This window comes from Pyrus communis, chromosome 1 (assembly GCF_963583255.1).
Source record: "Pyrus communis chromosome 1, drPyrComm1.1, whole genome shotgun sequence".
Taxonomy (NCBI): domain Eukaryota; kingdom Viridiplantae; phylum Streptophyta; class Magnoliopsida; order Rosales; family Rosaceae; genus Pyrus; species Pyrus communis.
The window spans coordinates 11,689,582-11,707,870 of NC_084803.1; the positions used below are offsets into that span (position 1 = coordinate 11,689,582).

General features: G+C 37.8%; 1 protein-coding gene across 1 annotated transcript; it reads right to left on the minus strand.

Moving 5' to 3' along the window:
- Positions 1–677: 677 nt before the first annotated feature.
- Positions 678–5,040, minus strand: LOC137742554 (palmitoyl-acyl carrier protein thioesterase, chloroplastic-like). The gene is made up of 7 exons (XM_068482459.1): positions 4,746–5,040; positions 3,240–3,769; positions 2,933–3,066; positions 2,071–2,184; positions 1,746–1,917; positions 1,576–1,644; positions 678–1,389 (listed from the first exon to the last, which is right to left on the minus strand). The coding sequence occupies exons 2-7, from the start codon at positions 3,726–3,728 to the stop codon at positions 1,120–1,122; spliced, it is 1,248 nt and encodes a 415-aa protein (XP_068338560.1). The 5' UTR covers positions 3,729–3,769; positions 4,746–5,040; the 3' UTR covers positions 678–1,119.
- Between the last annotated feature and the right edge of the window lie 13,249 nt (positions 5,041–18,289).

The window sequence follows — 18,289 nt, forward strand, 5'->3', positions numbered from 1 at the left end:
TTAATTTCAGGGACCATTTGTGATAAAAACTCGTGAATCTTGTGGGGCCCATTTATGTGCCACATCAGCACTTAACGGAATTTTTAACAGAATTGTGACATAAGGATCACATTGATTTATAACACCTATTTTCAGGGACTACATTGATTGATTTTCAATTTCAAGATCCATCTTGATGATGAGAGTCAATTTCAAGGACTATTTGTGATAAAAATCCTAAAAATAAATATATGCGATGCCTAGGACATTTTGGGATGGATACAGATCGGTTTGATTCGGTTTTTTTTTTTTTTTTGAAAAAATGCAACTTTTAATTTTCACACCTTTTTGCAGACGCGGTAAGGATAATATTCCAAGTCATTTAGAAACAGTAATACCATTTATTGAGTCAAATGAGTAGTTTTTATTGAATTTTTAACTTGAAAGCTAAAAACTACTAGCAGACAGCCCACCCCTTTCCTCTAACTTTTAGATTGAATAAATCAAATAAAAATCAAGAGACAAACAAACAGAAACGTACGCAAGAAGAAAATGAGTGTTCGACAATCATCTCCCACCAAAAAGCTAGGGCTTCTAGTTTGAGAAATAAAAAAAAAAATTGATGAAGCAAAGAATGCAATACAAAAGAAGGTCATTATTCATTAAGACACCAATCTTCCTACTAAACGATCTAAATGTGAACCAATGAATAAATTTTGCCATATCTAACCAGAAAAGTGACAAAAATATAGTCTTCTCGTCTTTTGCCCTGTTTAACCAAGGCAATTAACCTGGAATCAGTCTCCCACACAGCGAAAGTTTCCGAGTGGCACAAATCATTAAATTACAGGCAAAAACCACCATGGCCGGGCAAAGCATGACGAGAGAGACTATTAGGGCGGGGAGCGAGAGAGAGAGAAAGAGAGAGAGAGAGAGAGCAAAAGAGAGAAGAGTATACAAGGGCTAATTACAAAGGGACTACATTTTTATCCTTTTTCCAAAGATGACAGATGGGAGGGAATATATATAGGATGAAGAAACATATATAAATCCGAGAAACATGAGCATGTTTCTACACAAGCAATGGGCACAGGCCGAAGGGACTGATGTAGTCCCAGCCACAACGAACCCAATGTTTTGCTATGCACTTTCCCCTGGAAGATGACCCACAATCCCAAGATTGTTGGCGTATTTGGGCTTCCACTCAGTCCTTCCCCTCACAATCTCGGCCCCCTCCTCGAGTCGAAGCATGTGCTGGCACTCCACCCCGCCATTACTTCCCAGGTTGCCGATATCAGCACCTGAGACTGCAGTCAGCGACTGAAGCACACTGTCCCTCCCACACTCCCTCCTATACTCCAGAGTCAAAGAAGAGAGCTCATGACTCTCCAGAATTGGTAAGGGAGCACTCTGCATCAACCAAAATCGTCTTTCAGTTAAAAAAAATGATCATTATCCATCCAAAATCTCGATGTAACACGCCGACTAATTACTTTCCGGCTTGGTATATAAGTTCAACTTAAACTCAGAATCTGCAAACCTACTGGTACAACTTCAACTAATGAAAAGAAAAAAAATTCACAGACAGAAGTCTACCTCGAGGATCCAGCCAATGTACTTCACATTATTAACGTGCTGATTGACATCTAAATCACTCCACCTTGGCTGCAAATAGAGGGGAAAAGAACATAAAAAGAAAATCCTTCATAGTGAGTAAGCAGCTAAAAGAAACGCATTAGAATTCAGTGCAAAGATGATAGACTTACAGTTAAACCAGAGCGAACAAAGTCCGCTCTTTTGTCGTCAAGTTTTGGCAGTTTCCTGCCATCTTCCTCCACAATAGGAGGAGAATTCATAAAAAAAGACTCTATTTCACCTCGAACTTCATCAGGCATCTTTGATAATCTCCTCGTCACTTTATTCATCATCACCCACACACTGCAAAAGCAACGGCGAAAACAACGGCCGTACCAATCCCAGTCAGTTACTCTTTAAAACACCATTTAATTGTGAAAGAGCGCTAAATTGTTAAATAATATAGAAAACACTTCTTAGATCTAACTGTAACTAAGGAAAAGGCATAACAATTACCTGGAGGCTCTTGTTAGAATTTGGCCAGTTTTCAAATCCTGGATTATCCAATCACGACGCATTCCATTCTTCCCAGAGGCACTAACCCAAGTGTCAACTTGAACAATGTCACCCCTGCAAGAAAGAAACTATTTGAGTCTATAACCATGATATTCCAATCAAATTAATGAAATAACAAATTCTCCCATTCAAGGATAAATATAGTCATCTGCTAAAACAGATGGTATACAACTTGTCAATTTAACCTAGTTGGGCATAGAAATGGTGGATTAGTGCAACTTAATTATGTTCCCAAAATCGTCGATACTTTAACACTCATTCTTGTATTGGGAATTTGAATAGTTAGCTTCTGCCTCTAGCATCTTCCTCTTCTAAAACCAAAAATCAACTCGCCAGAATCGGAATGCAAATGGATATGAATACATCAACAGGCTCATAATCAAAATCTTTGTGCCAAAAATCATTACAACATACAAAGACAAGAGAAAATAGGTAGCATTCAGACGTTGAATGCCCAGTGAAGAGAAAAGAAGAATATTAATAAAAATTAGCTCCACATATCTACTAATAACATTTTGAATTAATGTTATAAATTAATAATGCATCAACAGCGTGCTTGTGCTTTTTACGAATATCAAATTGAATAGTAACCTTTGAAGTGTCCCCACCGCTATTCAAGCTAATCTTAAAATTGTATAGAATTCATACAATACATAATAGCAAGGCAGCACCAATAAAAATTCCAAAATATTGTTTAGTTATTAAAGTCAAAATCCATAAATGAACAAGTGACCAGGAAAAATAAAACTTGAATGACATATCTGGTAGAAGAGCAAAATGCATGTGTGATGTTTTGACTTACCAAGTAGGATAGCGGTCTACCACAACCTGCATTTTCGTTACCACCCATATCAGGTTTCTTACAGTCATCTCTGGAGTTGAACCAAAGCCATCTCCCAGAAGCCCAGCAGTCTTAACATGATTAAGTGCTGTTTCCTGCAGCCCGAAAAGAAAAGTAGTTAATGACAAAGCCAGTCAAGAAAAAATGCACTCAACCTCGAGAACATGAAACCAGTCACAGAACATGCATTTTGTGCTTTAATCTCTCTAGCTACAAACTGAAGAATTTGTCAAAAACTATAAACAGAGAAATTGAATTTGTCAAAAACCTGTAAATGATTCATTAACGTCTCTATTGAAGCCGTACGATCAGCACCTATTTCATATGATCTAATTGAGAAGTTCTGGCGAAAGACAAGACCATCCTGAACAATTCGTCCTAGACCAAATGGGTCAATGAGCATGTCAGGCCGCTTGGGTTTCCAATCAAGCATCGTCCATTGCTTCTCTGCAGCCAAGAAGATTGTGGTAATAGCAGCAAGGAGCACACTCCAGTCAGGTAATTGGTTAATGAAAGTCCGTGCAGGAGGGGATGAGATGTCATCCCCATGCTTCCCACTTTCCACAGTTGCCAAACCAACGCTAGTTCCATTTATCTTTGGAGGGGCTTGAGCATTTACCTTTACCTGCAAACCACCCGATGCAGATTTCGATTTGAGTCCTAAATTGGCCGACCCAAGCTTGGCGTTCTTGGTGCTAGAGCCTGAGTTGGGAGAAGAAACCGGAAAGAATGACGAAGTAGCGGCAGTGGCAACCATGATGACAATTGGATCAGAGCAAAGAGTCACCGATCAGAGCACTGTAACAGTAAAATTCGAAATTTGTCAATGTAATTTCACAAGGGAATACAAAAATAATGAAATCTTCAGAAATACGCTCAGAATGCCAGCATGTTACTACTGCACTGCAGAACACCATCGACACAAGAACACCGAAGTTAACGTAATTACAACAAAAACTGAGAACAATTTCCTTCCTTGACAAATTAGGCCAAAAACATCACCTGATTCTGTTTCCAGAATGCAACGAAAAATACAAAAGAATTTGTGCTGTGCACTTATCCATTTTTGGTTTGTTTGTTAGGGAAAAGCAGTCTAGAAGACAACCCAATTCAGAAACTTAAAAAAGACTCCACATTCACAATTTGAAAAACATATTCTCCCTTACGGAACCGAAAAACCAAGGAACGAAAAATAAAAAATATTCTAACCGCATAAGATATTAGCAATTAAATTTTCAGCATACGTTTCAATCATCAATGATTGAGTATTACCCAAAACGAAAACACGAAAAATTAACCTAAACTTATGGAGAAAAAAAAGAGGATAAGTAGCTCAAATTATAAAACTTAATCAGAAATTAATCCGTCTCCAAAAAATATAATTTAGAAAACACAATGATTGATACAGCTAATGCCCACAAAATTGAAGACTTTCGGAATATATGCAGAGAAAATCAAGGCAGATCTGAGCTTTTGCATCAACACACATCCAGTGAGAAATGACACAAACATTTCATATGCCATACAAATGTTTCACAACACGAAAATAGAACCATTTTTCCACTTCGTTTCTTCAAGCAAACAAATTTTCTTCCTTGTCTGTTTGGTTGCCGAGAAAATGCAGAAACGAAAAGAAAAATAATCAAAATTTCAAAACATTTCATGTAGATCTCCGTTTTTAACGGCCGGAGATAACACCTCCCCCTCAAACCAAACGAAAAACAGAAATAAACGCAGCAACAAACAACACCCACATTCATTCATTCTGTCTTACCTCAACTGTCTCGGCAACCAAACAGACGCCTCCGGAAAAAATTGAAAGGCTTTCTGGACCTCCTTCTGCCCTCACTTCAACCAAACAAACTCGAATCTAGAGCACAGGGAAGGGCAATTGCGTCATTCCGGATCGTCGAAACCTCTATTTCAGCGTAATTTCTAGGGTTTCCGATTCTCCTTCGTTGGCGGTGGTGGCGTTTCTTTTAGCTTTTGAGAGAGAAAGTGTAGAGAGAGAGAGAGAGAGAGGAGGGGGATTTTAGGGCCAGCGGTTTTGTGGGTGGTGGGGAACTGGCTTCCAGCGAGGGACTTTAATATATAGTATCCACCTGGCTCTGATTAATCCCGCCTCATGCCAGTTCAACTTCCAAGCTTCTTCCCCCAACAACACTAATTTTCTCCTTTTTATTTACGTCTTTGCCCCTCCCTCCCACCCTTTTTTGGTTTTTTACTTTTGTTTTTGTTAATCGAATTTATTAATTTGCCAACAATTATTGTTGAGTTCGTTTTTGGTTCATAATAATTGTTGTGTCACTGTTATTTGGGGGGGCCAACATTAATATTGTTGGGTTGAGAGCCACCTCTTAAGTTTACCAAATTGCACGAATTTCCGTTATGGTGAGGTTTTATGTGAACGTCAGACTTATAAGGATAAAATAAACTCTTGATGATATACTCGTGGTATCCTTGCTATGCATTTAAAGTACAAATTTCTTTTATAGATAAGATAAATTGAAAGTAAAATATTACTTATAAGGCCAAACAAACATTAATGTCTTAAAATGGCATTTTCACTCTCGCATTTGAAACTTAGATAAATAACATCTTCGTGAAGGATAACAATAGCAATTCTCTTATTACTTTTTGAAATGCTTCACTTTTACAATAATCGTATAGGAAATAACGGATGCATTAGGTGTTGCTATCTATACACCTATTTTATCTTACACATCTTTCTTAATTTTCGACCATCAGATTAAATGATATGAAGAAGATCAATGGACAAAATTTAACAATAATATATGAGAAGTAAAAAAATGATGTGTTAATAGCACTAACACATATTATTGAGTAGTTTAATATCACCATCACTTTTGTTCAAAATTTGTAACATGTCTTTTTTTCAAGGGTGTAAAAAGAGCAATTTGGTCCCTCCCCTCGAATTCATAATTTGAAACGATAGCCATCCTTTCACAGTAGAACAACGTTAAACTTGTATGACCAGCCATCTTGTAACTTCCAAAAGTTGACAAGAACATGATCATCATCATAGCCTTGTAGTATAATATTTTTTATTTAAAAAAAAAAAAAAAAAACTCAGAATTTGTATTTTGGATTATATATTGGTTGAACTACGTATTAGGTCGATGTCAAATTTGAACACTACATCCATGATATCCATCTCCGAAATTGATGGTAGTAGCTCAACCATCAATTGTTTACTAAATTAACACTTGAATTGCCTCCTCAATTTGCCCTTGACCTCCTTGTTTGGTGTGCTGAATGAGAAATGTTGTGATCAATTAAAATGGACTTAAGTCTAATCCATTGTTTGTTATGTCAAAATGTGAGATGGACATGACTGAACATGATGAGTTATGAATTCACAATAGAGTAAGTTATCTAACTTATTCTTATACGTGAGTTACAAGTGATGTCATACAAGTTTATGTCAATCCAACACTATCCGTAAGGTCCAATCTCATCGAGCCTACCAAACGTGCCTCGAAAATGTTATAGACCAAAGGAATAACATTCACTCTGAAATATGTATGTGTGTGTGTGTGTACATATATATAAACATGGTTTTGACTTGTGATATGATTATATGTGTCATGTTATTTGAGGTCTTCATAAACCAGTTTAGTTCAAAAAGTAGACCATTTTAATTCTTCCATCGGCCATCCTCCATCAGCCATCCCCTTAACCCAACCACATTACCTTTTTATTTTATTTTGTCATCCTATCTATAAACTTCAATTTAAAATATGTGTATTGTTGAAAAAAGTTGATGTATTAGATAGAAAGAATACTTTCTGTATTTCTGTTTTCTTAATGAAGAAGAAATTACAACTGAGTATATATACACTTTGCTAAATAAACTTAGTGACTAATGACCACTAGATTAGCATCTAATAACAGAGATTAGTTACAACCAAATTACAGCTGTGAAAACATAAAAATATCTAATGATGAGGTGTCCCTTTACCCTCCCTCAAGCTAAGCGGAGGATCACCGAGAGAAAGCTTGAACTGCAGTAGCTTGAATCGGGCCTTAGACAGGGCCTTGGTATGAATGTCAGCAATCTGATGATGGGTACTAATATGAAGAACCTGAATCAGATTTGCTAAAACAAGTTCGCGAATGTAATGATAGTCAAGTTCCACATGCTTTGTGCAAGCATGGAAAACTGGATTAGAAGCCAGAGAAATGGCAGAAACATTATCACACCAGAGTTTAGGAACCTGCCTGAGAGGAAAAAGGACATCCTGTAAAAGTTTACAGATCCAGGTCAATTCGGCAGCTGTGTGAGCAAGGGACCTATATTCAGCCTCTGTCGACGATCTAGCAACAGTGTGTTGCTTCTTGGCACTCCAACTAATCAGATTGGGACCAAGATACACGCAATAACCACTGGTTGATCGTCTGTCAAAGGGGCAGCCAGCCCAATCTGCATCCGAATAGGCTGTAAGATGTAAGGGACCGGGCTTGAACCACAGACCTTGAGTAATAGAACCTTGGAGAAATCGCAAGATGTGTTTGACGGCTTGAAGGTGAGGTTCGCGCGGACAATGGAGAAATTGGCAGACTTGGTTTACAGCAACGAGATATCTGGTCGTGTCCAAGTAAGATACTGAAGGGCACCTACAATAGATCTGTACTCCTTGGGATTGGGTAGTAAAGAACCAGTGTGATCCAATTTAACTGAGCCAAGAGGAGTAGAACATGGTTTGCAGCCATCCATATTTGTTTTAACAAGTAAATCAAGAGCATACTTGCCTTGAGACAAAAATAAGCCACTGGAGGTTCTGTGAACTTCTAACCCGAGGAAAAAATGAAGAGGACCTAAATCCTTGACAAGAAATAAACTGCTCAATTTGTGAATGAAGGCCTGACAATGAGAAGCATTTGGACCAGTCACAAGAATGTCATCTACATACACAAGGACTATAACCAGAGAGGGCTGAGTTTGAACAAAGAGAGACGAATCAGATTGTGAATTTGCAAAACCAAGAGAGCTGAGAGCATGAAACAGTTTGTCATACCAGGCTCTGGGAACCTGTTTTAAACCATAGAGAGACTTGGTAAGTTTGCAGACAAAGGATGACTGTGATGGATCAATAAATCCAGGTGGTTGCTGCATAAAAACTGCTTCCTTCAGATTGCCATGCAGAAAGGCATTACTGATATCTAATTGATTTAGAAACCAGTTGTGTTGAACAGCAAGTGTGAGCAAAATTTGAATTGTAACTGGCTTTGCAACCGGACTAAATGTCTCCTGAAAATCAACCCCTTCTTGCTGGTGAAACCCCTTAGCTACAAGACGAGCCTTGTACCTGTCAATGGTACCATCAGGTTTTCTCTTAATCCGGAACACCCATTTACACCCAACAATATTCTGATGGGGAGAGGAAGGAACTAAAGTCCATGTACCAGTGCTTTGCAATGCTTGATACTCTGCAGACATTGCTTGTCTCCAATGCTCATATTTGGAAGCCTGAGCATAAGTAGTAGGGACAAAGGTGCTGGTGTCAATAGGGTGCTTGGTAGCAGCTAAAATCTTGGGTTTAAAGATCCCAGCTTTGGACCGGGTGAGCACAGGATGTGTGCTTGTGGGAATAAGAGGGGGAGAAGAAGCAACAGGGATGGAGGATGGAACAGGGACTGAGGATGCAATAGGTACTGGAGATGCAGCAGGTACTGGAGATGCAGCAGGTACTGGAGATGCAACAGATACTGGAGATGCAGCAGGTACTGGAGATGCAGCAGGTACTGGAGATGCAACAGATACTGGAGATGCAGCAGGTACTGGTGAGGAAGGAGAAATAGGAGGAGAGGATTGTAGGGAAGACGGAGCTGCATTAGATAAGGGAGCAGTGCTGTCGAAGGTGGAGGAGTGAGACTTATCCCAATAAGGAAAGGGAAGAGTGAATGAGGAAGAAGAATTGGAGTCAGATCCCAATGAGACAGGGCCCTGTGACTGAGAAGTGCTTTTGAAAGGAAAATGATCCTCATGAAACAGAACATGTCTTGATATGTACACCCGATGAGATTGAATGTCCAAGCACCTGTAACCCTTGTGTTGCAAACTATAGCCGAGAAAGACACACTGGGTACTCTTGCCATCAAGTTTGGAAGAAGCATATGGTTTAAGCCAGGGATAACAGCTACAACCAAAAATTTTCAGCTTAGAATAATCTGGAGCTCTTTTGAAGAGTAGTTCCTAAGGAGAGGTGACCAGATTGGATAAGGGTAACCGATTAATAAGATACAAGGCTGTGCTGAAGGCTTCGACCCAGTATTGGTGAGGTACACTTGAAGCAACTAGAAGAGTGCGAGCTGTTTCTGTGAGATGTCGATGTTTACGTTCAACACACCCATTTTGCTCGGGAGTGTGGGGACAGCTATATTGATGACAAATACCATGAGCAGCAAGAAAAGAATTAAAAGCAGAACCAGTAAATTCACCTCCAGAATCAGATCTGAAAATTTTTATTCGATTGCCAACCAAGTTTTCAACATAAGCTTTGAAATTGACAAATACAGAGAACACTTCAGATTTTGCCTTCAAAGGAAACAGCCATGTGTATTTAGTGAACTCATCAACAAAGAGAACATAATACTTGGAACCACTGACAGAGACAACTGGAGCTGGACCCCAAACATCACAATGAATCAATTCAAGACTGGCAGAAGCACGACTAGTACTGGAAGAAAAAGGTAATTTGTGATTTTTACCAATAGCACAATCAGTACAAAAGAAGCTAACAGAATTGCTACCACTATGAGCAAGGTGAGCTTTATTTAAAATCTTTCTAAACATTGCTGTAGATGGATGGCCAAGCCTTCTATGCCATGTCTGAAGAGAAGCTTTAGTGCTAAGAAAAGCTGATGGGGCAGAAGTGGAGGGAATGCCTTGAAGAGGATAGAAACCTTCATGGACCGGTCCTTGAAAAAGCATCGTCCCCGTAGAGCGATCCTTGATTGTAGAACCATCAGAATCAAGGGTCAATGCACAACAATTATCTTTTAAAAACTGATAGGCAGAGAGAAGATTGAATTTCATCTTGGGAACATGAAGGACATTGTTCAATCGAAATGTAGCAGACGGTGTTTTAATCAAAGAAGTACCAGAATGATGAATGGACATACCTTGTCCATCACCAATGTAAACATTCTCTTCGCCGGAGTAGGGAACAGGAGAATGAAGAGCAGCAATATCATTAGTGATATGAGATGTAGCTCCAGAATCAATGAGCCACGGAGAAGAAGTTTTAGAATTCGTGTGAACACACATAGCAGCCAATTTGGCAGGGGGTATTTTGCCAGCATACGCATGATTCATGTGTTCATAGCAATCAATAGCTTCATGCTCAAGAGAATGACAGATTTGACAAGACGTTTTACCCCCAAAATAAGAGCCAGAGTTGTTGTGAGTAGTGCGATTGAAACCACCAGAGTTATAGCGATTTCCACCAGAATTATGACGAAAAGAACCAGAGCCATTTCCTGAATTATGAACATTACCACGAAATTGAGAAAAGTTCTTGGAGTAGTTACCACGATTGTGGCGCTGAGAAACCCCTTTGCCATTACCACGATTGTTCTGAAACCTGGGAGGAGCATTGAAATGTGCAGCATAGGCTTGAGGAAAAGGAGAGTATGGTGGTGTAGGCAAAAGAGGACCCTGAGACTGAGCGACAAAGGCCTGAAAAGGTTCTTGAGCGGAAGAGACAGCACCTTTCTTTTTGCGATTCATGAATAATTCCTTGTTTATTAACAAACCATGCAGTTCATCCAAAGTAGTAGAAGAGATGCGCAACATAATAGAGTCAATAAACGACTCATAGTCATCAGATAAACCATTGAGAGTGACAGCAATAAGATCCTGATCAGAGACTGGAGAACCAGCCGCCGTTAGAGCATCAGAAATACCTTTGATGCGCTGCAGATACTCAGAAATCGAAGAATCACCTTTGTGGATGGCATGGAGACGAGAGCGGAGTTGGTGAATATGAGCAGCAGAGACGCCCCCAAATCGATTTTCAAGATTAATCCAAAGATCGTGAGACGAAGTTACACCAACAGTAAAATGAATGATTTCTTCAGAGAGAGTAGAGTTAAGCCAAATCAGAATGTTTTGAACCTTCTCATACCAAGCTTCATAGGCAGGATTAGGGTTTCCAGTAAGACAACCATGCTGATCAAGAAGATAAGGTGGAGGAGGGAGCTCGGAACCATCAACAATACCGGTGAGCTTGTAGCACCTGAAGATTGGAGCAAATAGAGCCTTCCAAACTAAGTAATTATCACGCTTCAGCTTTGTAGGCACCATACAACTAATATTCTGGATAGTGATTGATGCAATCGACGAATGAGAAAAATTAGGGTTCATCGCAGAGAAATTGGGGGCGACGAAGTTAGACGATGCAGGATTTGGAGGAACAATTTCAGGAAGAGAAGGCGACGATGATGCCGTCGCCATTGTTGAGAAGAAGAAGCTCGAGATCAAGAAGAACGAACCGCAAAGAAAGGAGGATCGAAAAGCGGTGAAGCAGAGAGGCGAATGATACCAAGATAGAAAGAATACTTTCTGTATTTCTGTTTTCTTAATGAAGAAGAAATTACAACTGAGTATATATACACTTTGCTAAATAAACTTAGTGACTAATGACCACTAGATTAGCATCTAATAACAGAGATTAGTTACAACCAAATTACAGCTGTGAAAACATAAAAATATCTAATGATGAGGTGTCCCTTTAGTATTTACATTTGACAAGCTCAATGAACTTTTCTCGTTGGTTCAAGTTTGACTCTCCAATCTTATTGGCTCTCATTACTTTTTCATGCAACCATATTCTTCTAGAAAGTTGGTTTAAACAAGTTAATCTGGCTCAATATAGCCATATTTGTGACATAGAACTTGATCAAAAGAAAACAACTCTTGATTCAACTATAACTTTAGTCATTTAAACTTGAATTCAAGGTCTCTTTCCGATAAGATGGAGAGATTCTATGCACATATGTCACTAAACTAAATGTTCATCCAGTATGCGTGCATGTTGAATAACTTTTAGGCTGCAGGGTTGGCTCTAAGAGCACTTCCAGCGTGTGCTCTCCTCCGAGGGACAGGCCCGCGAACAGTGGCAGAGAGCCCGAGCAACCAAGCTCAGTGTGTGCTGGCGATGGAGCCCAAGCGGGCCCGAGGGAGAGGCCCGGCACGAGTTGCCAGTTCAAGAGCCTAAAGGCAACGTGACGTGGGCTGACGTCAGCCATAATATAAATTTAATAAAAATATAAAATATTAATAAAAAAAAAGTAAAAAAAAAATTTTAAAAAATGTAAAACCCAGGCTTCGAACTCAACGGCTCTCACTGGAGTTCGTCGCTGAGGTTGATGAACACCACAGACAAATGGAAGAAATCCTCCTCTACTGCAACTGCCGCCGCACCCCACACCGCCTTCGTCCCCACGCACTCGCGATCCTCCTCCTTCCACTGGCGCGCCCAGATCGCACGATTTGAGATTTGTTTTTGGGGGAAAGAGGAGAGAGAGAGAGAGTTTGGTTAGGGAGCGGAGAAGGTCGGGACCGTTGATAGAGGCTGAGGTGCGTGGGATGTTGAAGATGGAGGAAGAGAGGCGGTGGTGGTGTGGTGAAGATGGAGGAAGAGAGGCGAGGAGGGTTTGGGTGCGTTGGGGGGGGGACACGGGTTGAAAATCTAGGTGTGGGTTGAAAATCAAGTGAGAGAGAGCTGCTGAACTTGAAAAAGAAAGAAAGAAAAACACACAGAATGGTGCGTTGGCACCATGTGAAAAGAAGAAAGAAAAAAAAAAAAAAAAAAAAAAAGAAGGTTTTGGAATGGTGCATCAGCACCATGTGAAAATAACAAAGGTTTTGCACCATGTGAAAAGAAAAAAATTTAAAAAATAAAAATAAATTTTTTAATACAAAGTGGTACAATAAGACCGATTAAAAATCATATCCGAAATTACAAATAAAATTATTTTGTATTATTTAAAATAATAATAATAATAATAATTTATTACCTATTGCCAGGGCTATTCAAGTGCAACGGTGAAGATGCAAAAGACGGTTACTATTTATTAAGGGTAGTTACTGTTTATTGAGTGGATTAAATAGTGAATAGCCTGGGGTAGGGTTTCCCACGGTGGAAGTGCTCTAAGAATTTAGAAACCCTAGTGAGCTTTTAGAGTGGGGTCCTAGAGTTTTCTGACTCCAGCTCTTTTTACATTGATATGTATAAAATAAAAAATTCGCTCAATACATGAAAAATCTATTTCTACATAAAAATCATTAAAAAATTAATATCAAAAGAAGAAAGATACACAAACATTACTTAAATATTATACGTCTCATGTTTTTAGATGCAAATGTACTAATTAAGTTTATATAATCTAATTTTTCAACCAATTCTTTTTCAATTGATAAAATAGTTAACCCATTCTACCTTTCTGATGACATAGTTAATCGAAGATAAGATTTGATCAACTTTAATTTTGAAAAACTTTTTTCTGCAGAGGCAACTGTAACTTGTATGGTTAACAAAATTTTATAAGTAACCCTTGCATTCGGAAAACAGCCATCCATTTGTCTAGATAGTTCAACACTTTCATTACCCAATTTATTTCATTCGGTAAAGTTTCTCTCAAGATTCTTAGCCCAATAAATAAGTCTTACAAATGTTGGGTTTAGCAACTCAGCCCAATAGACTATTGTATTTAGACAAAAACTCAAAATCCGTAAACTTCTTATTTGAACAGACACAAAATTTGTAATATTGATATATATATATATATAATAAAATTAGGGGCCCTTCAAAGTTAAGGCGAGTGGAGGCCCTAGGCGACTAACCTACTCCAACTACCCTCAGATGACATTGAGATAGTAAATCAAGTGGTGTTACCACTTATCAATCCACCTATGTGAAAGCGCATATATCTATCTTTTGATGCTATACATTACGTCTATAGTATAGCAATACCATAAACACAAGAATTAGCAACATCGAATGAAATGTACAACATTGAAACTAAAACATTTCTTTTTTACATTATGAACTTAGGTGTAACGATCGATTCCTTGTGTTTTTTTGTCAAACAATATATTTTGTTAGATTAAATGTTATATTAACCACTAACGGGGTTTGACTCTACGTCTTCATGCAAAAACTCAACATCTTTCCACTGTATATATTTATAAACTTATTTGTGCGTTTTGAAAAGTGAAAAAAAATGAAGCTAATTACACGGGTAAACTACATATATTTATATATATGTTGTATTTTCTGCGTTCGTTTGGCGCCGTGAACGGTAAGACGTTTCCTTGTTTGTAGACTGTGACTTGTGTGAAGCTAGTAAAACATCGCCGTTGCTTTTCCGCAAGCCACGGGCGGAGAAAACAAGAGTGTCGACGTGCAACGGACGTGTTGTTAGTGGCAATTTTGTGAACATCAGTGCATGGAAAGGGTAGCTTGGTCAACTCAAAAACAGTTAGCTAGCCGTTACCAAGCGTTTTTAATTCGTTAACTTTCCTCATCCTTCCTTTTTGTGGTCCCCATCCGTTCACTTTCACAACCTGGCAACCGGCAATTAGGGCTTTCATTTGACGCATACAACCTGGATGCATGAAAAAAACTTTAATAATTACGATAGTGCTTGTAAGACTATTTTACCGAACAATTACAGAGGAAATAAGGAGTGGAATCCGCGGGACAAAGAGATTTAATTGTGAGATGTACATTATTTTACCTATTGTGTTTTTATTTATGATGATAAAAAAATAAAAGATAATATATAATCATATATTTCTTACCACAATAGTGTTATAACTCTAATAGGATAATATATAATCATAGAAATATGATATAATCTAATAAATATATCTCAAATATTTTAGGATTTACACGATTATATTCTTATATTAAATATGACTGCAACACTCCCTTGAGTGTGTAAATACTCAAACAAAACATCACATCAGGTCTGCACTGGATGAAGTAGATTAGTTAATGAAGTTGTGGCACAACAAGCGATGGCGAGTCTCAAATTAAAGAAAGTACGCATTGGTAGTAAAAATATCAGCCCAATATCTTCTAGGCCTCGTCAAGGCACTAGTTGGCTGGTCACCACCCATATTAATATCTAGGTTTTTGAAAATAAGAAAAATAGCGTTTAGACATGTCTAGGCATCCGCTTAGGTCGCGACTCTACTTATACATAAAATAAATAACTTTTGTTTTATATTTTTTTCATTCAATAAATTGTAAGAAACTTATTAAATATTTTAATGCACACTCATTATATGTTTATTCCCTATGTATTCAATATTGTTATAATATTTTATAATCTATATGTCATTCTATTTTGCAATTCATGTATCACAAATACAATTATGTATTTAAAAAAAAAAGTAGACATTTAGTTATATGTTATTGTTGTCAAATCGACGGTGTGTGCAGTGGAATAAATGAAACAAAACACAAAATTTACTATATTCCTCTACAGTCAGTGTGACTGGAGTACGTCATCGGGGCAGCAGTGCTGCTTTCATTATAATTTGGAATAATAAGAGTACAAAGATAATTCTCCATATTATCTCTCTATTCTTCCTCTTTTCTTAGCCATGTTGCTTCTATCCTCATTAGTGTCTCTTCTCATTCTTCATCTCTCATTCATTTTACAAGCAAAGAGAACATTATTTACTTTACAAATTTTCCACAAATGAATAGTGAAAATACTGTGCATAAATAGTAACAACCATTCATGTGGCCCATCCCATATTATTCACAATACTCCTCCTTGGATAACCATAAGTCTTCAATTGACTGGTTAAAGTCTTGATCTGTTTTGGATGCTCCCCCTGATGAATATCTCCCCCTGATTTCAAATCATTTAGACTAATAGTTGATCATTCTGCTTCAGTCTCTTAGCAAGAAGAGTTGCCGAAAATGTGCTTTACTTGTTGTTAACTTTCCACATGCTTGTTCTTGAACTGGGCTACAGGGTCTTCTGATTTCCTCCAAAAGTTTGAATTTACTTTATTTATCTATAGCTGAATTTGATTCAAGGGTGATGGACACTTGATCTTGAATCGGACTTGTGATTTCTTCAAGGGCCTTGGGGTTTGTTCTTGAATGAAATGGGACCATGAGCGACTTCATGTGACAAGTGATCTTTGGCTCCGTCGGGGATGAATCAGCACGTGTTTTGTTGTGCTTGTCTCCACATGCTTCAATGTATCATTTTTAGTTGTCTTATCTGTTCCCCTTGCAAAAATGGTATTTTCCCTGATTTTCTGCCATGCATGTGTGGCATCTTCTCTTGTAGTATTTGTTCACTGATGCATGAGTGGAATGCAACTCTAACATTTGGATGGTTCATCACTTCTTGGTGACTCATCTATGCGTGGCAGCTTCAGTGTAAAGAGCCAACAACGGGCTAATTATTCTACGATGTTGGTGACTTGAGACCTAGCTCCATTAACAGTTGAAGATGGCTACTTGAGAGCAATTCCAGGTAAGCAATCATGAAAGGTTCCAGGCAGTCAGTTCCTTACCGAAAGTTTGATTGGAGGTTCCGACATATTGTTTTCTTTATCCTTGTCTTTGTAGGTAAGAACAATGACAAAGGAAATGACAGGGAGAAAGCATGATATGAGATACTCTTGCTTTCGACCTTGATGATATGACTGAAACTTAACTCATAGAATGACTGATCCACGGTATAGGCGCTAAAGCTATCTTCAAATGGCTGACTTTTCAAAGATAATAAAAGCCCATTCTAACTTATCCCATCATGACCAAAAGCCTAGCCTACTAGGCTTTCTTGTCTTATTATAATTCCATCACCCACCCATGCATCCTGATCCCCATTTAATAAATTTCAAATTTGTTTTAAATTCATTTTTGGCTACTTGTCCATTTGTCACCACCACCTCACATCAGACATCCCAAATTAATTTGAATTGTACTGCTTGTTTGGGGATATAATCTGCATCATATCCCGTTTAAGAATATGCCAAGATAATTCATATTAAAAAATAATTATTATGATAAAAATCATAATATTATCCTTCAATAATAACAAAATTATCTTCACTCTTCGATCCAACGGTTGGTAGCTATGCCTACTCAACGGCCTTGATTGCACAGACCGATGATGTAATTTTAGGTCCAAATAGGTTCAAATTCACTTTTAACGAGAATCGAACTTAAGACTTCTCACTTACAAATGAACAGGAATACTATTAGATCGTAGTACTACGTGACATGTCTAGGTCATTTGTTTTGTTTCTAAAGATCGAAATGCAACACGAACTTGTCGGCTCATCTTAGCAACATTGCCGTTAACCAATCACCCAATCACGACTATGACTTCAATAAGAGAGTTTCGGACATTCAATTTAAAGTATTTATTTAAGTAAAAATCACAAGAAGTGAAAGGAATTGTATTAATTAACCAAAAGCATATATTCGTATTTTGTATAACCGTGGGTCAAATCACTTGAATTATACAAAATCGTCGACAATCATAGGCAAGACCAAATCAGAGGGAAACATATATAAATGTTAATAGTAAATTGTATCAAAGCTCTTGACATGATTAGAAGTTTAGAACGTAGAATCGAGCTCCAAGTTATGAGTGAGAATGATACAAGCCATATAAATTTATAAAATCCTCGCAGCATCACATCAGCATCATGGTCATCATCACATCATTGTCGACTCGCACCGAATAAGAGGAAAGCGTCCCCGAAGCTCATGGGAAATTTGTTTCACATGCGAATTATCATTCTTCTTTCTTCGTTCATTGTGCCTTTTTACTTTAACTTTTATTTTTCTAGAGAGACAATTCATGAATCTGTATTAATAGTAATACTGGATGCAGAGATAATTTGCAAGTTAGGGTTTGCATGCTGTTGGCCCATGAATTTTTTATTTTTTCAGTTAGTCTATGACACTCTCTAGAAAGAAAAAAAAGGTACCGGTACTTTTTAATTTGAACGATGATTTTGTAATGCAATCACGTCAATGTAAAAAAGTTCACTTTAACGGTGTAAAAGGACATCCACAACGTAAACACTAACCTTATTATAGTCGTTCTAAATTATTAACTAACATTTTAGACTGTGAATTTTGATGATTAATATAGTGTAACTTATATCTTTGTAATTCAAGCGTTGAACTCTTAACTTTATGTTGTGATGCTGTTAAACGTGAAAGTAGAGAATTCAAAAATAAATAACAATAAAAGATAATTTTATTATAATCACTAATAATTTTATTAAACAAAAAGTACCAT

Coding starts and splice junctions, on each gene's coding strand:
- LOC137742554 (XM_068482459.1), bottom strand. CDS start 3,728: ATGGTTGCCACTGCCGCTACTTCGTCATTCTTTCCGGTTTCTTCTCCC. Junction 2,185..2,932: donor GTAGACCGCTATCCTACTTG/GTAAGTCAAAAC, acceptor TCTTTCTTGCAG/GGGTGACATTGTTCAAGTTG. Junction 1,645..1,745: donor TTGTTCGCTCTGGTTTAACT/GTAAGTCTATCA, acceptor CTCTATTTGCAG/CCAAGGTGGAGTGATTTAGA.